Source organism: Bos grunniens, chromosome 8 (assembly GCF_055505025.1).
Source record: "Bos grunniens cultivar Pamir isolate PY7600 chromosome 8, Bosgru_T2T1.0, whole genome shotgun sequence".
Taxonomy (NCBI): domain Eukaryota; kingdom Metazoa; phylum Chordata; class Mammalia; order Artiodactyla; family Bovidae; genus Bos; species Bos grunniens.
The window spans coordinates 53,186,528-53,211,299 of record NC_141172.1 but is presented as its reverse complement, the minus strand read 5'-3'; the positions used below and the strand labels follow the sequence as shown (position 1 = coordinate 53,211,299).

Sequence of the window (24,772 nt, the reverse complement as noted above, 5' to 3'; positions counted from 1 at the left end):
AGCCCAAGGTCTATAAAAACTTATTGATTGGCTGACTACAGACCAGTTACTTCATTATACAAGAGTTTGCTCTCAAAGAATTCATTAATGCCAATATCCTTGCATATGTGATTGCATAATATAAACATGAACAATGCATTCTATACATTTTAACTCCTGTTGTCAGAATGTTCTTGCCAGGCTGTGTCATTTGTCAAGAGTTAAATTTTAAGAGTTTCTGCATAAATATAATTTAAGTCTGCAATCCAATTAACACATTAAAAGTTGACAGATTTTTTTGCTAAAAAAATAACCATTTGTCATGTATTCTGTGCCCTGATATTATCCCCACAGATATATAAGGCTAAAAAAGGCCACCTATTACTGGAGAGATGTATCTAAAAAATCTCTCAGGCTGCCTGTAATAATCTCCATTATGTATAATGACCATTTTGATAATAGTCTTTAGAAGAGGTAATGGCCCTGCTGAACGGTTATTACCTGTCTGTTCATGCTGGAAGCAAGATGCAGAAGCCAGAGGGGACAGTCAAATGGTCCTTGTGGTGTATTCTGAGGAAATAAGAAATATTTAACAGAATGCAAGAAACAGACAAGCGAGCGCCTTTTGCGGCAGAACTAGCCGCCTCTCTGCCACAAGCCTTCCTGAATTTCATAATTTAAAGCAAATGCTCCCAATAATGGATCTGCTCTCAGCCTTCAGACCAATTTCATCTGAAGCATCACTAGCTGGTCTATTAAGACAAAGGGGAAACGGCAACTGAATATTATCATATTCCTTCCAGTATTATCGTTAGAGGGTAGACTCAGGATGACAGTGACTCCAGTAGGGGTAAGGGATTGTTTCTGACCAGCCCTGAAAAGGAATACCTATCTGTGGCTTAGGTCAAACTGAGGGACCATATTTGGTCCAGCCTCAGCCACAACTGTAACTAGAAAGCATACCCCCCCACCCCTCTGTGAAAGGTAATTTCAGAATCTCAATAGCTTCATGCCCATGGGGCAAACATCAGGCCCCATTCTCCTGGGAACAGATTTTATAAAGCTCAGAGAAGGCTCCCCTTTACCTCTACTTAAGCCATCTTATGTTTCCACTAAAATAGAGGAGGGAATACATTTGGCTTAAGATGCAACATAGGCTTTGGATGGGAAAGATGGTCTGAATGAGACTTTCTCTGAGAGGGTTCTGCAGAATGAGGTCATGAGTTGTTCACAGACATTATTAATGAGGGAGGGGGAGTGTGAATTCCATGGTCCAATGAAATGGGAAAATTCTGGGTTAAAGCAATGTATATATAAATAGATCGTTTTGTTTTTGCAACAAGACTTCTTAGAGGCTTTACCATGTTTGTGTACACTGTGAATCTACAAAAGGGGGATGATATAATATAAGTAGTGTTTCCCAAAAGAATTTATCCAAGGGCATTTTATTTATTTATAGAAATATGTGAGATAGTATCTGCCATTGTTCTGAATCTGCACTTTCCAGTATAGTAGCCATTACCCACACATAACTACTTAAATTTGAATTAATTAAAATTAAATCAAATTTAAAACTCATCTCCTCGGTCACACAAGTCAGAATGCAAGCACTCAATTAGTCACAAGTGGCTAGTGGCAACTATACTAAGAAGTGCAGATATAAAACATTTTCACCACTGCAAAAAATTTTTATTGGGCCACACTGCTCTAAATAATAGGTGACATTTTGGACTGAATTTGAAATACAGCTTTTTACCACTCAACTAATATTTGTTGGAAAACATATACTCATTCTCAAAATAAATTTTCCCTCCCCCCAAAAAAGAAAATGGGAACTAGACCTGATATCCTTGCCCATCTGAAATTTACACAAATTATAGCACTTATGGAGATAAAATATAACTGGAAATATATGGAAAACTGAAGAAAGTTGGGAAGGTCTGAAATCAGAGAATCCTCCGAGGACAGCAAGCAAAGAAAGTCTCAAAGGTAAGAAGTGGAGAAAACTGACTTGGGGCAGAAGTGCTTCTGGAACAAAGGTTAAAAGAATCACATAAATCTGTTCAAATCAATCATTGATCTGTAATTGAAGCATTCTCTGTGAAATTCCAAATGGTGACTATTGCTCTCTTCTAAGGACTATAATTTAGAAAATTTTCTTTTATTGATTTTTGCTGGGCCCAAAGAGGGAAATTGATTTGAATTACATAATGTTTAGCATAGCTCTTGGCACACTGTAAATATTCAAGATATATAAGTTGGAGAACAGAAAAACTTCAATATGACAAACATTTTTAAGAATCTCATATGTTAAATAGTATGCTAAGGAGTGATACAAAGATACATGAGATTTCACCCCTGCTCTCAAAATGCTCATACTTGTTCAAGAAGAAAAACAAATGTGCCAACAACACAAGACTATATGAAAAGAGACATAAATAAAGCATGTGGAAAGTGAAATGAGGTTGAGGCCACTTCCAGACAAGATTATTAGGAAAATTTTCATGGAGAAGGTGACATTGGAAATATATCTTTAACCATTAGAATTTTAATTAGTTGAGCTGAGGAACAAAAAATGTGTATGTTGTAAGAAAACCCAGAAACACGGGTTTATATAAAAGCCTACCAATATTTATAGTGATATTCAAGCTTCAACTTTTCCATAAAGCCTATGCTAACTATCCCAATCTTCACAGGTATAGTAAAGTGGAAAAAAACTTTAGTCATTTGCCAAGTCTGGAATTGGAAGTAACTACGACTTTCAAGATGGAGCCTGTGGTTCATGGGTACTAGTCACCTCAGTCGTGTCTGACTCTTTGCAACCCTATGGACTGGGGCCCACCAGGCTCCTCTTCCTGGGATTCTCCAGGTAAAAATACTGGAGTGGGTTGCCATGCCCTCACCCAAAGGATCTTCCTGACCCAGGAATTTAATCCACATCTCTTATGTCTTCTGCATTAGCAGGTGGGTTCTTTACCACTAGAGCCACCTGGGAAGCCCATAGCCTGTGTTTTGAAACCCAAAATCTACATTTTTCTACTGAGAACAAGACATAAGATCTACTAAAAGAGGTTGCAATAAATCTCTAGCCATAGAAATGGAATTCTAGTATATAGAAATCATCTCATTCCTCATATTGACACTTTCATGAAAATAACCTGGAGTTTGAATGACTAAAAATTCTCCTATTTTCTAGAACAATCAATACATCATTATAAAAATAAAGTCTCTCTCTGCTTTACAATTGCTCATAGCCACCAATGCTCCACCTCCACTCAGCCCTAACTCACAGACGAACTCTTGCAACCACAGTCTGCTTCTTCCCCCTCAAGGCCTCCCCATGGGTATCTCCTACTTGGGATATCCTCACAAAATAAACTATTTTGTAAAGGATGTAACTGAGGCACAAAAAGGTTAAGAATTTCCAAAAACAACGACATCAAGTCAGTGACAGCATTAGACCTAGACTTAAGGAGACCTAGGTTTAGGGTTACCTAATGATATTCACAACCCAGATAATCACGATGGTGTGATCATTGACCTAGAGCCAGACATCCTGGAGTGTGAAGTCAAGTGGGCCTTAGAAAGCATCACTATGAACAAAGCTAGTGGAGGTGATGGAATTCCAGTTGAGCTATTTCAAATCCTGAAAGATGATGCTGTGGAAGTATTGCACTCAATATGCCAGCAAATTTGGAAAACTCAGCTGTGGCCACAGGACTGGAAAAGGTCAGTTTTCATTCCAATCCCAAAGAAAGGCAATGCCAAAGAATGCTCAAACTACTGCACAGTTGCACTCATCTCACACACTAGTAAAGTAATGCTCAAAATTCTCCAAGCCAGGCTTCAGCAATATGTGAACCGTGAACTTCCTGATGTTCAAGCTAGTTTTAGAAAAGGCAGACGAACCAGAGATCAAATTGCCAACATCTGATGGATCATGGAAAAAGCAAGAGAGTTCCAGAAAAAACATCTATTTCTGCTTTATTGACTATGCCAAAGCCTTTGACTGTGTGGATCACCACAAACTGTGGAAAATTCTGAAAGAGATGGGAATACCAGACCACCTGACCTGCCTCTTGAGAAACCTGTATGCAGATCAGGAAGCAACAGTTAAAACTGGACATGGAACAACAGACTTGTTCCAAATAGGAAAAGGAGTACGTCAAGGCTGTATGTTGTCACCCTGCTTATTTAACTTCTATGCAGAGTACATCATGAGAAACGCTGGACTGGAGGAAGCACAAGCTGGAATCAAGATTGCTGGGAGAAATATCAATAACCTCAGATATGCAGATGACACCACCCTTATGGCAGAAAGTGAAGAGGAACTAAAAAGCCTCTTGATGAAAGTGAAAGTGGAGAGTGAAAAAGTTGGCTTAAAGCTCAACATTCAGAAAATGAAGATCATGGTATCCGGTCCCATCACTTCATGGGAAATAGATGGGGAAACAGTGGGAACAGTGTCAGACTTTATTTTTTGGGGCTCCAGAATCACTGCAGATGGTGACTGCAGCCATGAAATTAAAAGACACTTACTCCTTGGAAGCAAAGTTATGACCAACCTAGATAGCATATTCAAAAGCAGAGACATTACTTTGCCAACAAAGGTCTGTCTAGTCAAGGCTATGGATTTTCCAGTGGTCACGTATGGATGTGAGAGTTGGACTGTGAAGAAGGCTGAGCGCTGAAGAATTGATGCTTTTAAACTGTGGTGTTGGAGAAGACTCTTGAGAGTCCCTTGGACTGCAAGGAGATCCAACCAGTCCATTCTGAAGGAGATCAGCCCTGGGATTTCTTTGGAAGGAATGATGCTAAAGCTGAAACTCAGTACTTTGGCCACCTCATGCGAAGAGTTGACTCATTGGAAAAGACTCTGATGCTGGGAGGGACTGGGGGCAAGAGGAGAAGGGGACGACAGAGGATGAGATGGCTGGATGGCATCACTGACTAGATGGACGTGAGTCTGAGTGAACTCTGGGAGTTGGTGATGGACAGGGAGGCCTGGTGTGCTGCAATTCATGGGGTGTCAAAGAGTCGGACACGACTGAGCGACTGAACTGAACTGAACAGAATGATATTCTAGTCCTAAGACTAAAATTACAAAGATAATTCAAATAATACAACACTTAAGGAAAATTCGCATTCCCTTCCAGGGTCAGGATTTAGAAAAAACATACAATTTAAATGGATTCCATATAAACTGAAAAAATGCAAATTTGTAACACAAAAACTGTATCTTTAAACTTCTGAGGCTCACATAGATATCATTTCTGGAAGTGGAACTAATGTTGAAATGTTTGAAACAAAAATATAAATTTTGTATAAATCAAATGTTCATGAATTGTTCTGACTTTTGTTTATTTATTTAATATGATTCAATTTTAAGAGGAGAAGAAAATTTTCTTGCTCCTTAAAAATAATTCTTCATTAGTTTATTAATTGCTCTAAAATTGCACCTCTGGCATTTTATTTCCTTGGTTCAAGATTTCAATTTCTGATAAAAATGCAAATGCCCTAAGAAGTCTAAGAGTTTTAGCTGTTGTCAGGTTTTTACACTTTTAGCTGCCATAAGGGTACAGTCCCTTTTTTGAGAACAGATTTGGAAAGTGAACTTGAAGCAGAAGGAAAGAAGCTTCTTAATAAATGGCTGGGTCTTCAATAACAAGTATCATCTGCTTCACACTTTTTCCTAGAGCCAGTATGACACATGTCACCACCAGAAAAAAACACAACTTGGCAAGACCTTATAATAATGAGGGGTTATTTATAAGATATGCTCCCGCTCAGCATCAAAATCATAACTACAATTGGCAGGTGAGATATACCTGTCTACCTGTTCTGTTCTAAGCAATCTGAGCTGTAATGTCATTTTCCTAAATCAAAGCTTTGAATAGTAGTGGCAAAAAATCTCAGTCTTGAATTTTGCAATTTCTCAAAGACTTTAAAGACAACTACAATTCTACCATCGCAGCTATCCAAGTTTCTGTAATACACTGCACAGAATTGTGTACCTGCTAGAAATTTATATACACATTTGCACACCATGCCTCTCCTAATCTCGGGAGATGGGGGTGTGTCTTCTGCCTACTCTCACTATTAGGAGTCTCTTTATTGTGTGACTGCTCTTGGCTTTTTAATTTGAGAAGAATAGTAAAGACTGAGAAAAATGGGAAAAAAATTTTTTCTCAGTGCTTAGAAGTCATAAAATTTGTCATACTCTGAGTCATATTATTGAAACCAACTTTTCTGTTCATTGTCTTTTCTGTAATTTAAACATTTTTTTTGGCCATGCTCTCTTTATGAAGGCCACACTAATAGAAATGAACAGAAAAAAAAAAATGGTGATGAATGGAAATCTTGGTTGGCATAAAATACTAATGCCTTCATGAAGGAACTCACAGCTTAAATTCAAACTTAGCTGGAAACACCCTCAGCTCTACCTCCATGAGGTCATGTCCCTTTACGGTAACTTATTCATTTCCCATGGCCATTTTGGGTGAATGCTCATTTCCAGGGATTTGGGGTTGAATACATATGCTTGCAAACTCGACCAGTTTGTTTTGATTCTGTCTATCACTTCTGAGGAAGTCAAGGTCAAAAATGTCATTGTCTATAAGGATGAGAGTATGTGACAAAACTATTCAGATACAGATGGGAGCCCTCTTCAGCCTCAACTTTTCCATTTATAAAATGAAATTCGAAGTGCTTCTAACCTTAAAATAAGATCTCTCTGAAGAGAGAGTAAGGGAGCATTAGAGGCACATGCTGGTCATTACCAAACACTAGTAAAGTATGATGGAAAATAGGACAATACAAGAGTTAAAAGCAAGATACAGTGCCGAAGTATTGTTTACAGAATATCTTAAAATGATACTAAAATTTTAATTTCTGAGGCTCTTATTTGAAAGCCATAAATTAGTTTTAAATCTGAGTAGGAACAAATAATTCATCTTCTTATAAGGCTTTTTTATAACATAAATTATGAAATCCATAGAGATAACTCAATTGCAACACACTGAATAAATTAAAATGCATTATACATGATGTAAAAGGTATTACACATAGTGAAATAGATGCAATGTAATTAACATATAAAGAAATGACTAAACATTTTTGTCTAATATATCTGTGACATTAATTTTAAATGGAATCTAGATTGTTATTATAAAGTTTCACAGAATTGGTAATTTTTATCCTAACATTCATGATTAGGTAATTTGAAAAGATGTCTTAGTTTCTTTCCTGGGTAATGAAATTTTTTTAAAATGTTGTATCTCAGCCCAGTCAGTGAGAGTCTCTATAATGCTGCCTTGAGTGCAAACTTTAGCTGGAAATTTTTCTGCAGAGCCATGAGAAAACTTTTCATAATAGAAATAAAATTAAAGCAACTGAAAGCAGTGTTTTCACCTTTCCTTGGGACCAGCCATACAATCATGACCAGACTCTCGCCCCTTCCACATCTTATGAAGCTCTCCAACTACTTGGATTTCCAAAGCATTCATGCAAGGGAATAGTGATTTGAAAATAAAAGGAGAAAGAGAACTAAGGAGTATATGATTAGTCTGACTTTAGAGAGTGCCAACAAAAGGAAAAATGAGTCAATGTTGGCTTCCAGAATTTATCTAGAAATTAATAGATGGTTTGAATCAGTATTTTAAGAAAGGAAAGGGAAGTATTAATTTCTCATGCCTTAAACTATTTGTGATTTTATTCAGTCTGCAAACTAAAATTCACCTTACTGAACAAATACTAAATGATATTTTAAACTATAGATATTTCTTGATTAAGACAGAAATCAAAATTTCTAACACAAGATAGTCAGAAGGAAATGAACAACATTTGGTTACAAGCCCCAGTTCACTGCAGTTTCATGATACTATCTCCCATTATGATGTAAATTTATGTAGGAATACTGAGACTATTTTGTTATAAAGAAGAGCAATTTTTTTATATGGCTTAACATTTCAGAATGTGAAATGCCTTTAAAATCATGTAGTACGACTACGAACTCAATGCTTGAATTCTCTTTAGAAGCCAGTGAGTTCTAAATACAGAGTTGGAGTGGTGACACTCTTCTAAACTTCTCTCCAGGTGTCCATGAGGACATGAATGACTACCAAACACAAAATGGAGAAGACTCTTCTTTATTTCTTATCTATATGCCCTCCCAGAATTTTATCTTGGATACAAAGATACCTTATTGGTAGGAAGCTGCCAAAGTAGTTGGAACTTATATATTTATTTTTAATCTGCTGGAGCATTGTAATATAGCTCAGAGCAATACACAGAAGGCCTGGCGTGCTGTGATTCATGGGGTCACAAAGAGTCGGACACGACTGAGCAACTGAACTGAATAAGGAATTATTGAGATTCTACCAAATATCAGGCATCATGCTGGCAAAGTGAGCTAGTAGAGACCATTATCACTTGACCAAGGGGACATCTTATGAGCAGTTATTCATACCATCATGAATTTAATACCACTAACTCTTGAATTCTCATCTTCAGCTTCGACCTCACCACTGAGTTTCAGAGCCACCCAACCACAACCTTGACATCTTTACTTTAAAGTGTAACAAGCATCTCAAAACTAATGTGGGTAAAACAGAACTCTAATTGTCCCATGCAATTATTTTCCAATCTCAGCTTTTCATATACCCCAAAACAGTACATTCAGGTGAGCACAAAAGGTAGCCTCTTTCTTGTTTTCTTTCCCTTGCCCCCCATATCCAATCCATCAGCAAGTTCTCTTGACTTGACTTCCCAGAATATACCAACTGTTCTCCATTGTTCTCCATTGTCATTGCCACTGCCACTACACTTGTTTGCATCTGGACATCTGCCATAAACTGCATTTAGTTACCCTACAACTTTTTTTGTCTCACTCCAATCCACTTCCCACTAGCATCAACCAGAGTGATTTCTTTATAACACAAATGATGTGAAACCCCCAACTCATACCAAGGCCTATAAGATTATAATGATATTATGCTTGTCAGTTACCTCCCTTTCTGACCTTGTATTGTACTACCCTCCCCCTCATTGACTGTATTTATGCCACACTGATATAAAAGTTTCCTTGAACATGGAAAAAATAATTCCTGATGTCCTTTGAGCCTGTGGTTCACTTGTTCCCTCTCTTTGGAGATACTGCCTTTGATCTAAAGATGACTGCCTCTTTCTCATCATTCAGGTCTCAATTCAAATATCCACTCCTCAGAGAGGCTTCTCCAATGATTGTTTTTGTTGTTCAGTCATTAAGTCATATCAACTCTATGTGACCCCATGGACTGTGGCATGCCAGGCTCCTCTGTCCTCCACTATCTCCCAGAATTTGCACAAACTTGTGTACAATGAGTTGGTGATGTCATCGAACCATCTCATCCTCTGTCACCCGCTTCTCCTCCTGCCTTCAATCTTCCTCAGCATCAGGGTCTTTTCTAATGAGCTGGCCCTTTGAATCAGGTGGCCAAAATACCAGAGCTTCAGTAACAGTCCTTCCAATGAATATTCATAGTTGGTTTTCTTTAGGATTGACTGGTTTGATCTCCTTGCAGTTCAAGGGGACTCTCAAGAGTCTTCTGCAGCATCACAATTTAAAAGCATCAGTTCCTTGGTACTCAGCCTTTTTTATGGTCCAACTCTCACATCCATAAACAACGACTGGAAAAACCAAAGCTTTGACTATACGGACCTTTGTCAGCAAAGTGACGTCTCTGCTTTTTAATACGGTATCTAGGTTTGTCATAGCTTTCCTTCCAACCACCTCACCAGACAAACTTACCTTCACCCAAGTTACTGCCAATCATGCTACTCTGTTTTAGTAACTTCATAGTACTTAAAAGCATCTGAAATTACCTTTCATGTCTTTTCTTGTTTACTGTCTGCCTGTATTTTTCCCCTCGCTTCCTTGAGAACTTATTTGTGTATCACCTGTACTTCCATGGCCAAGAACATGATTGTCACCTGCTAGGTATTTAATACATATTTGATGAATGAATGAACCAATGCATGCATGAGTGAAAATACTGCTGCTGCGGCTGCTGCTAAGTCGCTTTCAGTCGTGTCCGACTCTGTGCGACCCTATAGACGGCAGCCCACCAGGCCCCTCCATCCATGGGATTTTCCAGGCAAGAGTACTGGAGTGGGTTGCCATTGCCTTCTCCAAGTGAAAATACTGCTGTTAAGTCACTTCAGTCATGTCTGACTCTGTGTGATCCCGTAGACGGCAGCCCACCAGGCTCCGCTGTCCCTGGGATTCTCCAGGCAAGAACACTGGAGTGGGTTGCCATTTCCTTCTCCAATGCATGAAAATGAAAAGTGAAAGTGAAGTCACTCAGTTGTGTCCGACTCTTAGCGACCCCATAGACTGCAGCCTACCAGGCTACTCCATCCATGGGATTTTCCAGGCAAGAGTACTGGAGTGGGGTTCCATTGCCTTCTCCGACTAAGAAGTACCAAATAGAGGATCCTGCTGTGATGTATGTCAGAGAGTGTTTTGCCTATGTTCTCCTCTAGGAGTTTTATAGTTTCTGGTCTTACGTTTAGATCTTTAATCCATTTTGAATTTATTTTTGTGTATGGTGTTAGAAAGTGGTCAGGATCCTCTATGACCCACCTCCCAGAATATTGGAAACAAAAGCAAAAATAAACAAATGGGACCTAATTAACCTTAAAAGCTTCTGCACATCAAAGGAAACTATTAGCAAGGTGAAAAGACAGCCTTCAGAATGGGAGAAAATAATAGCAAATGAAGCAACTGACAAACAACTAATCTTAAAAATATACAAGCAACTCCTACAGCTCAACTCCAGAAAAATAAATGACCCAATCAAAAAATGGGCCAAAGAACTAAATAGACATTTCTCCAAAGAAGACATACAGATGGCTAACAAACACATGAAAAGATGCTCAACATCACTCATTATCAGAGAAATGCAAATCAAAACCACTATGAGGTACCATTTCACACCAGTCAGAATGGCTGCGATCCAAAAGTCTACAAATAATAAATGCTGGAGAGGGTGTGGAGAAAAGGGAACCCTCTTACACTGTTGGTGGGAATGCAAACTAGTACAGCCACTATGGAGAACAGTGTGGAGATTCCTTAAAAAACTGGAAATAGAACTGCCTTATGATCCAGCAATCCCACTGCTGGGCATACACACTGAGGAAACCAGAAGGGAAAGAGACACGTGTACCCCAATGTTCATCGCAGCACTGTTTATAATAGCCAGGACATGGAAGCAACTTAGATGTCCATCAGCAGATGAATGGATAAGAAAGCTGTGGTACATATACACAATGGAGTATTACTCAGCCATTAAAAAGAATACATTTGAATCAGTTCTAATGAGATGGATGAAACTGGAGCCTATTATACAGAGTGAAGTAAGCCAGAAGGAAAAACATAAATACAGTATACTAACGCATATATATGGAATTTAGAAAGATGGTAACAATAACCTGGTGTACGAGACAGCAAAAGAGACACTGATGTATAGAACAGTCTTATGGACTCTGTGGGAGAGGGAGAGGGTGGGAAGATTTGGGAGAGTGACATTGAAACATGTAGAATATCATGTAAGAAACGAGTTGCCAGTCCAGGTTCGATGCGCGATACTGGATGCTTGGGGCTGGTGCACTGGGACGACCCAGAGGGATGGTATGGGGAGGGAGGTGGGAGAGGGGTTCAGGATGGGGAACACATGTATGCCTGTGGCGGATTCATTTTGATATTTAGCAAAACTAATACAATTATGTAAAGTTTAAAAATAAAATAAAATTAAAAAAAAAAAAAGAAGTACCAAATACACCAAGAGAAAGATACATAATTTGTAACCTAAGTACAAAGTAGCCAGAATGAAGAGTTACTTTGTATTGACCCTCAATCCAGCTCAGTGAAAAAGAACCACAGTTACAAACACAATCTATTTCAGACTCTCTGAGAGAAACTCAACCTCAAAAATACAGTCTCAGTGTCAGTACATGTAAGAAACTCCTCCTTCCCTTCCCATCAGGAATCTTGCCCTCCCTCAAATTCTTCCTCCACACTGCCACCAGTGTGATCTTTCTGAAATACAAATGTGAGCAAGTTACTCCCTTGCCTACTTCACTTTGATACCCACCCACTCCTGCAGTGCTTTCAAATAGAATTTAAACTCTCTGATATAAAAGACTCCCATGATCTGATCCCAGACTTTTTCACCAGCTTCATCTTTAACTACTCCTCTTCACCTCTTCCCTCCAAACTCTTACTCTCTATACTACAAACACTCAAAAATACATGCTGTTACAAAGACCTTTCCATGGTGTGGTTCTGAGAATTTGTACACACTTTTCCTTCCACTTGGTGAAATGCCCTTTATTTCTTTTCTTCCTAATGAATTTCCATTTATCCTTCAAGACTCAGCTTAAGAATCACATCCCTCATATATATATATATATATATATATATATATATATATATGTACATACACACACACACACACATATATATACACACACACATATATATAAACACACACACATTACAATGTACAAAGTAGATAACTAATGAGAACCTACTGTATAGCACAGGGAACTCTACTCAGTGCTCTGTGATGACTTAAATGGGAAGGAAACCCCCAAAATAGAGAACATGTGTATATATACAACTAATTCAGGCTTCCCTGGTAGCTCAGCTGGTAAAATAAAAAAATCCACCTGCAATGCAGGAGACCTGGGTTTTATCCCTGGGTTGGGAAGATCCCCCAGAGGAAGGTATGGCAACCCACTCCAACATTCTTGCCTGGAGAATCCCCATGGACAGAGGAGCCTGGCAGGCTACAGTCTATAGTGTTGCAGAGTCAGATATGACTGAGTGATTAAGCACAGCATAACTGATTCACTTTGCTGTACAGCAGAAACTGACACGGCAGTGTAAGGAAACTATACTCCAGTTTAAGAAAAAAAAAAAGAATCACATCCCTGGCTAAACCCTCTTAAATGTCCTCTTTCTCTCCCAATTTTACTGGATTTGACTATTTACTTCTTTTTCACTTCTCATATATACTGTATGAGAAGAGTTTTATGGTAACTGTTTGGATATTTACAGAAAGCTATGATATACTCTTAAATTCTTCTCTCCTCCAATTACTTCAACCCTTTCTTACATAACTGAGTTTACTCCCAACCAATTTTATTAAGGTTTGTGGATAGATTCGGAGAAGGCAATGGCAACCCACTCCAGTACTCTTGCCTGGAAAATCCCATGGATGGAGGAGCCTGGTGGGCTGCAGTCCATAAGGTCGCTAAGAGTCGGACACTACTGAGCGACTTCACTTTCACTTTTCACTTTCATGCATTGGAGAAAGAAATGGCAACCCACTCCAGTGTTCTTGCCTGGAGAATCCCAGGGACAGGGGAGCCTGGTGGGCTGCCGTCTATAGGGTCACACAGAGTAGGACACGACTGAAGCGACTTAGCAGCAGCAGCAGCAGCAGTGGATAGATTTCACATTCTTGTTAATTCCCTTAAAGTCATATCCAAAGCCAACCACTGTACTTTTCATGCTTAAACAATAGCTGAATATAAGCCCATGTGGGCATACGCAGTGCCTATCTTATGACTATGTATCCATCACTTATCTGACTTTGTAGATCATCAACCAATATTAATGAGTCAATGAAAGAGAATGAGTGAATAGGAAAGTGTGATGAGTAAGATAAATGAATGGGTAAAATGTACAGTTAAATAATTATTTCCTTTCCTCTACTAATGGATAGTACTGCTACTGCTGCTGCTGCTCCTAGGTCACTTCAGTCATGTCTGACTCTGTGCAACCCCATAGACAGCAGCTCACCAGGCTCCCCCATCCCTGGGATTCTCCAGGCAAGAATACTGGAGTGGGTTGCCATTTCCTTCTCCAATGCATTAAAGTGAAAAGTGAAAGTGAAGTCGCTCAGTCGTGTCTGACTCTTCATGGCCCCATGGACTGCAGCCTACCAGGCTCCTCCGTCCATGGGATTTTCCAGGCAAGAGTACTAGAGTGGGGTGCCATCGTCTCCTCCTAATAGATAGTACACTGCACTCCAATTAGTACACCATTGGGTTATATCTGCTTTTAACTATCCACATAACACAGGAGGCTTAGGATTTATAAGTTTATAGTCACCTGAAGAATTGATACTTTTGAACTGTGGTGTTGGAGAAGACTCTTGAGAGTCCCTTGGACTGCAAGAAGATCCAACCAGTCCATTCTGAAGGAGATCAGCCCTGGGATTTCTTTGGAAGGAATGATGCTAAACCTGAAACTCCAGTACTTTGGCCACCTCATGCGAAGAGTTGACTCATTGGAAAAGAATCTGATGCTGGGAGGGATTGGGGGCAGGAAGAGAAGGGGATGACAGAGGATGAGATGGCTGGATGGCATCACTGACTTGATGGACGTGAGTCTGGGTGAACTCCGGGAGTTGGTGATGGACAGGGACGCCTGGCATGCTGTGATTCATGGGGTCGCAAAGAGTCGGACATGACCGAGCAACTGAACTGAACTGAACTGAACTGATCATCCATATTTGGGCAGTTAAAGTACTGACCCAAACTTCATGGCATAACAGTTTTGCCCTTTAAGTTTGGTCTTGTTAGATTCATTCCATCTTTCCAGATCTAGATATTTTTTTTTAACTCTTTCATTGTTAAGTAATATTTTGTGACAGCCAGATAATTGATGTGCATGTATTTATGTTGGCCTTGATATACAAATGGGCAAAGGAAAGGCTGCACCTACCTTAGACACCAGTGCCCTCTCACATTTGTTTAGCCCCTTTAGGTGTAAAGTTCATTCTATTGGAAAGAAATGGAAAAAAAAATTAGCCTTGGGCTGCTGTGCACCTTTTTATTTCATTCATTAATATAACAATATCTATTACAAGTTGTGACTCTATTGCAGACTTGATATTTTCTTAGTGCTTTTTTTCTCCATGAAAATATAACCTTTTGTTAAACCAAAAATATAAATATCATTTGCTCAAGAATCTCTAACATTTGTAAAAGTTAACTCTATCCTCTAAAATACTAAAGGCTTTTTAAAGAAATTCAACCACTGAGACCTAAACTGTTCTCACAGCATCTGACAATTCTAACTATATGTATATTTTTAATGCCTTTGTGATTTGAGTAAAACGTCTTTCCTCCAGAACAGTGTAGGCCCTTTTTCTGTCTTACCAGCCACTGTTAATTTTCCCTTAGGCCATGTTGACTGGCCTTCTTGCTTTGCTAGTTAGTGCAAAGGAGGACGCTAGATTCAGCGTGTGTCAGTTCTAGGAAACTCAAGTGAACATCTCTTCCCAATTCTGGTGTCATGGTGGTAGCTTGAAAATGGCTCCCTCAGGAATATTTACCCCATGAATCTGGCAGAGGTTACAGTGATAGAAATCCATCAACATACCTCAGTGCTTTGCTGTTTCTGACCACTGAGTCCCCTAAGAAACTATTTGTTGCCATTGTTTTTTCCCCCTTCATCTTCTATTTTTTTTCTTCTTTATCTGTCAAGGTGAAAATAGGAGTGGAAAATGCCGTAGCTTTTGGTACAAAGAACAAAAGCAGTCATTTATTTTCAGCTTTATTAAAGTGTAACTGACAAAATTGTAAGATGTTTCAAGTGTATGTCATGGTGATTTGATATATGTATACATTGTGAAAGGATTACCATCATCCTTTTTACCATCATTAATTACTATTTAATTAATATATCCATCACCACACATATTTATCTTTTGGGGGGCTGAGAAAATTTAAATTTTACTGTCTGTAGATTTCAATATAGTGTTATCAACAACAGTCATCATGTTTTACATAAGATCTCAGACCTTATTCATCTTACAGCTAAATGTCTACACCCTTTTACCAATCTTTGCCTAATCCTCACACACCCATCCCCTGGCAACTACTTTTTCACTCTCTATTTCTATGAGTTTGACTTTTTAAAAGATATCTTCCATAGATACATAATACCATGCAGCATTTATCTTTCTCTATCTGGATTACTTCACTTAGCATATGTCCTCAAGGGCCATCCATGTTGCTGCAAATAGCAAGATTTATTTTTTTCTCAAGACTATGTTTTCATTACACACACACACACACACACACACACACACACACACTTTTATCCATTTATCCATTGTTAGACACTTAGGCTGTTTCTGTATCTTGGCTACCATGAATAATCAAAAGTAGTCACCTTTTTAAAATATACCTTTGACAGTCATGGCAGACACATGATATAACAGCAGATTAAATAAGATAGTGATTCTTGCTGTTACATAAACGTCCTACTGGTATGACAGTGCTGATTCACAAAGTCAAGAGCAGCCCAGGATCCTTCTATCTTACCGTTCTACCATCCCTGAAGTACTGACACAAGATGGTCCAAGACAACTCATGCTGCAGCCAGTAGGAAAGGGAAGAGGTGAAGGGGAGGGCTTCCTCCCTTGAATAATGAAATCAGGAAGTATAACTTCTTTCTGGTTACATATTATTAGTAGGACCTGATCCCTGTGTAAGAAGTCGGGATCAGGAGACTATGAGCAGTGTCTACCACATGCCCATGTCTTTTTAAATTCTGTTTAACTATTTGAAAAACTAGCAAGTGCGTATGATAAAAACTCCAAAAAGTACAAGAATCTACAGCAGAAAATAAGTTCCCCTGTCACCAATGTCCTCCAATTCCTCAGCTCCCTGACCCAGAGATAACCAGCTTTTCCTATCTTGACAGAAATAATCTATGCATCAAGTAAAATTTTTAATATTTTCTTTGTTAGGGACCTTCCTATTTTTCTGTCAGTCTCAACTAATTCTAGTCATTTCTCTCTTGAAATTATTCTCACAGATTCCTGTTCTTCTTCTTGGCCAGCATTGGCTGAACGGCCTTCCTTCCATCACCTATGTCGTCCTTATCCTCCATTTTACAATTTTACAGAGTTGGGTATAGTTTATGAAGAATTTTAAACAGTCCATTTTATCAATAGGAATCAACCCATTTGAGCCCATGTACTATCAGACTCTTAAAAAAAAGGAAGAGGGGCAACTTTACTGATACAGTGGGCAATGAAGGATGTATCCCTGATCCTTTCCCTCCTATTTCTCCATCTCTGGTTCCAAATCAAAAAAATTCTTACACAATGAGCATTTTCTCCCTTCAGAGAGTTGCTAGTCCCAGTTTGGAGCAAGTGAGAGAAATCACTTTGAATGTCAATACATTATTCAAACATGATGAATCTAGAATTTGAATGCAGCCCTGCTCTTGGCTGGGTTGTATGCTTATTTCAGTGTTCACTTTCCAATCCTGCTCCTGTGCATCAGAGCAGGGCCAGGTCCTACCAGAAAATTGTCCTCAAGACTGCTGCATAAGATATAGAAGGAGAGCCTTCTATTGGCCCATTTCCCCCTCAGATGAACTCTGAACAGTAGCAGTTCACTAATGGCTGATGCATCTGCTTTTGCTTGTTTAGGGAGATAAAGTCAATCAAATACAAATTTTTATAGCCACACAGTGTTAATCAATATCAAGGTAAATGGGAATCCATTTACCTGAAATACAAATTTTACATCAAAATATGTTATTTATCTTACTTCTTTTTCAAAGTGAAAATGATCGAAATACACATTGTGTTGTCAAATTCCCTCATGGGATGATAAGAATCTAGTTTTCAGAACTTCATCTTGTTCATGGTTTGCCCCTAATTTCTAAAATCCACTTTTCCTAAATCCAGGATCCTCTTCCCCCTAAGTTCCTTAAGAATATGTTTGCCTCTCAATAATATGCCCATCCCACACAATTTCTGGATCTCAGCAGGCAGGAACTTAATAAATAAATTATACTGTCACACTGTTCCTCTAATTTGATTGGGATTAGGTCTGTAGTGGTGATTTTATTGTCAGTTCTTTATTTTGTGAAGAGATATTTTTACTGGCTAAGATAAGTCAAAAATAATTATATGCTCTGCTTTGGCTGAATGAGCCTTTCAAACAATATCCTGTTAAAAAGAAAACCATAGGCCCACAATGCAGATATTTATGCTAGGCCACACCACAAAACCAGGGCTTAAGACCTAATCTAACTGAAGCTTCAACCTCCCTCAGAAAAGCAGTCTTAGCTGGTCAGCACCAGTGAGGTAATTTGCCACATGGGTCCACTCCATGCAACAAAGGAAGATGAAGTCATCTACAACATAGACTCTTTCTGCCCCCCATAGGTAGGTTATCTTAACCTGAAATAGTTATTTTTGTTTACAACTTCCTTCTGCGTGTGCTCAGTCACTCAGCCACGTCTGACTCTTTGAGGCCCCGTGTACTGTAGCCCACCAGGCTCCTCTGTCTATGGAGTTTTCCAGGCAAGAATACTGGAGCGGGTTGTCATTCCCTTCTCCAGCGGATCTTCCTGACCTAGGGATCAAACTCGCATTTCCTGCATGATAGGCAGATTCTTTACCACTGAACCACCTGGGAAGCCCATGACTTCCTTCCTTGTCTTGCCTTTAAAAAAACTTTTCCTTTCTTTGGAGCTGCTCTCCCCTTGCTAGATAGGATGCTACCCAATTCATCAACTGTTCAATAAAACCAATTATATCTTTAAAATTTCCTCTTTTGAATTTTTGTTTTTCAACAGATTTGGCGACAGTGGCAGGATACAAAGCAAACTTCTGATGGCTTTGGGAACTACAAAGAATATGGGCATCAATCTAAACTGGCCTTCCAGGTCGGTCAGCTTGAACTGGGAGACAGTTCTATCTGGAGCCTGAGCCCCTAGCCCTGGGTTCAGTTCATAATTTCCCAGTTGTCTGAAACCCCTTGACCCAGCTGTAGTGCACAGTCCCCAGCTACTGGGGCTTGCTGGGTTAGTCCTTTTCCAGTTTCAGTCCACAGTTCCCATTGACTGGAGTCTGCCAGTCCAGTCCGGGCTGGGAACCACTAGCAGTGTACATGGTCTTCTATTGGCCAGTCTGTAGTAACATTTCCTTGGTTGCTACTGGCGTGTTGAGGTGCGCATGCTTGTTTGTCTTGCTTTGTGTAGAAAAAGACTAGCTAAAAGAGGTGGGATCTTTAATTTCTGAAGAGTCAAGCATGCCACCTTCTGGCACAACTGCTTATTTTATACCTAAGAACTATAATCCCGAAAGCTATAGATGTCTACAAAAATGTCAAAATCTTACTATGTCCTGGAGCTTGGCCTAGTAACCATCAGGTTGGGATTCTCAAAATATGGCCAGACAGAAACCTGATTTGCATCCCAAATGTGGTTAAATATAGCTAGACTGGAATGTGGATTGCACTCCATTTGTGACTAGGCTTTTACCAAACAGCTCCTCACCCTCAGGGAATAGTCAGTATGAGGAATATTCCAATTAGACAAGATCATTCAAGAAGTCCACTTAGAAGCAAGGAATACCCATTTTCATTGGTATGCAAAAGCCTCCAAAAGGCTTCAAAAGTCCAAAATAGCTTCAGTGAAGTTTTACTGCATAAAGCTAATGAAAAAAATTAAAGATATAAGAGGTTCCAAAAACAAAAGATTATGAAAGAGACACAATCCTTACTGCTTCTCTTTTTCCTCTTTAAATTATTATACTTATTCTAGTAATCCTGTCTGAATTGTCTTTCTACACTGAAGAAATCACAAGACCATAAACAAAAATTGTCCAAGTTAACTGCCTTATAGACACCCCCATGTCTACCTTTGAAGGAGGACCCCCATAGAAGCCCCTCCCAGGGTTGACAGGACTCTGAGGAATTTTCTAGTAAGGTGCTACATTATTGTCTTAAACGAGCCAAGGGAAGCTAAAATTAAAATTAACTGAAAAAACTGGAGTCTGAAACCAACAAAATATGAGAATTCTTAGCAGAGCCAGCTCTCCCATGTCTCTGTAGTGCACAGTCAAATAAGGAAAATAAAATTTCACATTGTCCCTTCTTTTCCAATTCAAACACATCAGTTATTGATCCTTTCTCTCCCAGGGATATCTATCGCTTTCTTGCTTGTCCTGTTACCCGGCTTGGCTTTCAGCCTGCCCAGGACATGCACATTGTCACTTCTTTCTTTTGACTGCCTTCAGGAGTGATTCAAGATCTTAAGAAGGTGATATCTTGTGGATCCTTTCTGAGGACACCTCTTACACTCAAGTGGTTGTTCAACATTGCCAGAAACATGCACTGCTTGGCCTGGCTAAAACCTGACAAGATATCTGAAAGGATTTAATGACTTCATAACCAAAGTTTGACCAAACTGGAAGTTAATATTCAGAATTGATAGAAGAAGAAATTAGGCAATTTTTTCTATCATATTCTGAATAATAAAAATAATAAAATTGTTTTTAACAATTTTTAAATTATTTTTGAGCTGAAGCCGACCACCCTATTGGAAATGCTGGGTGGAGATTAGGGCCCAGAGCAGGGAAGTGGGGTGCCCTCCCAGTAGAGGAAGGCAACTGGAGACCCTCCAGGGGAGGAGATGAAGTTCTAGGTTCAGCCCAGCTTTGGGGGTAAGGAAGCGAGCTTGAGCTTCCTTGTAGACCGAGAAGACACACTGGGAGGGGGCATGTGCCAGCAGGGCTGGGCCTGAAGACCAACAGGGGGTCCTGGCCACTGATCCTGGGACCAGGATTTCAGCTCCCTTTTTCTGAAAAAGACCCCCTTCTCCCTTCTCAGATTTGCTTTGGAGAGCTCAGGAAAATGCGCCTGTTGCCGAATTTCCAGGTGGCGAATGGAGAGACCCCAGGACTCCAGTCCTGTTGCACATCCACGTGCTGGTCTTCCAGCCAAAGAGAAGAGAAAGCAGGTACAATAAATAAACCAAGAGGGAATAAACCTGGAGGAAAACACAACCTTCGCCAGTTCCTAGGGGAAGATCAAAAGCCTTCGGAAGTACCCCCTAGAGGGAGCCTGGGTGGCTGGCCTGGGGGGACTCTGTGCAAGGCCCGCCCCACTGAGCCATGCCTTGGAGGCTTCGGGCATACAGGCCCTTCACTGTTAAACTGGCTTCAGGGAACCTGAGCTCCAGCTGGGTGAGCTCAGTGCATCAGGGAGGGACCTTGCTGCCCCCAAAGCTGAGAGGCAGGGGAGGGTCGGGCCGCCAGTATCCCAAGGCCCTGGAAAGGAGAGAGGGCAGAGGATCCTGAGGAGGCACATCTAGTTGTGCCATCCTCAGCTAAAGCCCACCAGATCCATCCGGTAAAGTCACACACCGGACGACTGTGATAACCTTGGGTGGATGTACTGCATGAGGCAGGAGGCAAAGCCACGGGCCTTTCATTAAAGGAGTGGCTTCTGGAGTCCCCACACTCCATCCAACACCAGCTCAGCCATAGCGAGAAGTTGGCTAACATCTCTAGAGGATGGCAGAGTAGAAGGACATGTGCTCATTTCTCCTGTGAGAACTCTAAAACTACAACTTGCTACTGAACAACCATCAACTGGAAAATGTTGGATCCCACCAAAAAAGATACTCCATGTCCAAGGGCAAAAGAGAAGCCCAAGCAAGATGGTAGGAGGAGCAAAATGGCATTTAGAATCAAACTCCTTACCCTACAGAGGTGCTCAGAGGGCTCAAACAGACCTTGTGCACACCAGGACCCAGAGACCCCACAGAAACTGAGCCAGAACTGTGTTTGAATGTCTCCTGAGAAGGTATGGATCAGCAGTGGCCTGCTGCAGGGGCACAGGCTATGGGTGCAGCAGACCTGGTTATGGCATAAGCCCTCTTGGAGGAGGTCACCATTAACCCCACCATAGAGCCATCAGAACTTACACAAGACTGGGGAAACAGACTCTTGGAAGGCACAGACAGAATCTTGTGCACACCAGGACCCAGGAGAAAGGAACAGTGACTTCACAAGAGACTGACCCAGACTTGCCCGTGAGTGTCCAGGAGTCTCCAGCAGAGGTGTGGGTCGACAGTGGCCTGCTGCAGGGTTAGGGGCACTGAGTGTGGCAGTGTTTGCATGGGACTTTTTGAAGGAAGTCTCTGTTATCTCTGTTATCTTGTGAGAGGGCATCAGAGGGCAGACACACTGAAACCATAATCACAGAAAACTAGCCAATCTGATCACACAGAACACAGCCTTGTCTAACTCAATGAAACTAAGCCAAGCCGTGTGGGGCCACCCAAGACAGACGGGTCATGGTGGAGAGGTCTGACAGTATGTGATCCACTGGCAAAGGGAATGGCAAACCACTTCAGTATTCTTGCCTTGAGAACCCCATGAAGAGTATGAAAAGGCAAAAAGATAGGACACTGAAAGATGAACTCCCCAGGTTGGTAGGTGCCCAATATGCTACTGGAGATCAGTGGAGAAATAACTCCAGAAAGAATGAAGGGATGGACCCAAAGGAAAAACAATACCCAGTTGTGGATGTGACTGGTGATAGAAGCAAGGTCTGATGCTGTAAAGAGCAATATTGCATAGGAACCTGGAATGTTAGGTCCAGGAATCAAGGCAAATTGGAAGTGGTCAAACAGGAAATGGCAAGCATGAATATCGACATTCTAGGAATCAGCAAACTAAGATGGACTGGAATGGGTGAATTTAACTCGGGTGACCATTATATCTACTACTGTGTGCAGGAATCCCTTAGAAGAAATAGAGTAGCCATCATGGTCAACAAAAGAGTCAAAAATGCAGTACTTGGATGCAATCTCAAAAACGACAATCTCTATTCATTTCTGAGGCAAATCATTCAATATCACGGTAATCCAAGCCTATGCCCCAACCAGTAATGCTGAAGAAGCTGAAGTTGATTGGTTCTATGAAGACCTACAAGACCTTATAGAACCAACACCCAAAAAAGATGTCCTTTGCATTATAGGGTCTGGAATGCAAAAGTAGGAAGTCAGGAAACACCTGGAGTAACAGGCAAATTTGGCCTTGGAGTACAGAATGAAGCAGGGCAAAAACTAACAGAGTTTTGTCAAGAAAATGCACTGGTCATAGCAAACACCCTCTTCCAACAACATAAGAGAAGACTATACATGGACATCACCAGACGGTCAACACCAAAATCAGATTGATTATATTCTTTGCCGCCAAAGATGGAGAAGCTCTATACAGTCAACAAAAACAAGACCGGGAGCTGACTGTGCCTCAGATCATGAACTCTTTATTGCCAAATTCAGACTTAAATATAAGAAAGTAGGGGAATCCACTAGACTATTCAGGTATGACCTAAATCAAATCTCTTATGATTATACAGTGGAAGTGAGAAATAGATTTAAGGGACTAGATCTGATAGACAGAGTGCCTGATGAACTATGGATGGATGTTCGTGACATTGTACAGGAGACAGGGATTAAGACCATCCCCATTGAAAAGAAATGGAAAGAACCAAAATGGCTGTCTGAGAAGGCCTTAAAATATCTGTGAAAAGAAGAGAAATGAAAGCAAAGGAGAAAAGGAAACATATTCCCATCTGAATGCAGATTTCCAAAGAATAGCAAAGAGAGATAAAAAAGCCTTCCTCGGCGATCAATGCAAAGAAATAGAGGAAAACAACAGAATAGGAAAGACTAGAGACCACCTCAAGAAAAGTAGAGACACTAAGGGAACATTTCACGCAAAGATGGGCTCGATAAAGGACAGAAATGGCATGGACCTAACAGAAGCAGAAGATATTAAGAAGAGGTGGAAAGAATACACAGAAGAACTATACAAAAAAGATCTTCATGATCCAGATAATCACGATGGTGTGATCACTCACCTAAAACCAGACATCCTGGAATGTGAAGTCAAGTGGGCCTCAGAAAGCATCACTACGAACAAAATGAGTGGTGGTGATGGAATTCCCGTTGAGCTATTTCAAATCCTGAAAGATGATGCTGTGAAAGTGCTGCACTCAATATGCCAGCAAATTTGGAAAACTCAGCAGTGGCCACAGGACTGGAAAAGTCAGTTTTCATTCCAATCCAAAGAAAGGCAATGCCAAAGGATGCTCAAACTACCTCACAATTGCACTCATCTCACACGCTAGTAAAGTAATGCTCAAAATTCTCCAAGCCAGGCTTCAGCAATACGTGAACCGTGAACTTCCAAATGTTCAAGCTAGTTTTAGAAAAGGCAGAGGAACCAGAAATCAAATTGCCAACTTCCACTGTATCATAGAAAAATCAAGAGAGTTCCAGAAAAACATCTATTCCTGCTTTATTGACTACGCCAAAGCCTTTAACTGTGTGGATCACAATAAACTGTGGAAAATTCTGAAAGAGATGGGAATCCCAGACCACCTGATCTGCCGCTTGAGAAATTTGTATGCAGGTCAGGAAGCAACAGTTAGAACTGGACATGGAACAACAGACTGGTTCCAAATAGGAAAAGGAGTACGTCAAGGCTGTATATTGTCACCTTGCTTATTTAATTTCTATGCAGAGTACATCATGAGAAACGCTGAGCTGGAAGAAATACAAGCTGGAATCAAGATTGCCGGGAGAAATATCAATAACCTCAGATATGCAGATGACACCACCCTTATGGCAGAAAGTGAAGAGGAACTCAAAAGCCTCTTGATGAAAGTGAAAGAGGAGAGTGAAAAAGTTGGCTTAAAGCTCAACATTCAGAAAATGAAGATAATGGCATCTGGTCCCATCACTTCATGGGAAATAGATGGGGAAACAGTGGAAACAGTGTCAGACTTTATTTTGGGGGCTCCAAAATCATTGCAGATGGTGATTGCAGCCATGAAAGTAAAAGACGCTTATTCCTTGGAAGGAAAGTTATGACCAACCTAGATAGCATATTTAAATGCAAAGACATTACTTTGC

At 40.3% G+C, this 24,772-nt stretch overlaps 1 protein-coding gene across 19 annotated transcripts in view; it reads right to left on the bottom strand.

Annotated features, from left to right (window-relative positions):
* The window catches only part of LOC147367073 (GTP-binding nuclear protein Ran-like), a 462,878-nt gene that overhangs the window by 128,415 nt on the left and 309,691 nt on the right, over positions 1-24,772 (bottom strand). For 12 of the 19 annotated variants that reach the window (XM_086415645.1, XM_086415646.1, XM_086415644.1 and 9 more), the window contains one exon: positions 481-549. The exons of 3 other annotated variants lie outside the window; for them this stretch is intronic. In XM_086415645.1, coding sequence (XP_086271771.1) covers positions 481-549 — 69 coding nt within the window. Of the gene's footprint in view, positions 1-480; positions 550-14,752; positions 14,809-15,412; positions 15,515-24,772 lie in introns of those variants that run through there. 4 more of the 19 variants (XM_086415650.1, XM_086415649.1, XM_086415652.1 and 1 more) reach the window with 4 other exon arrangements.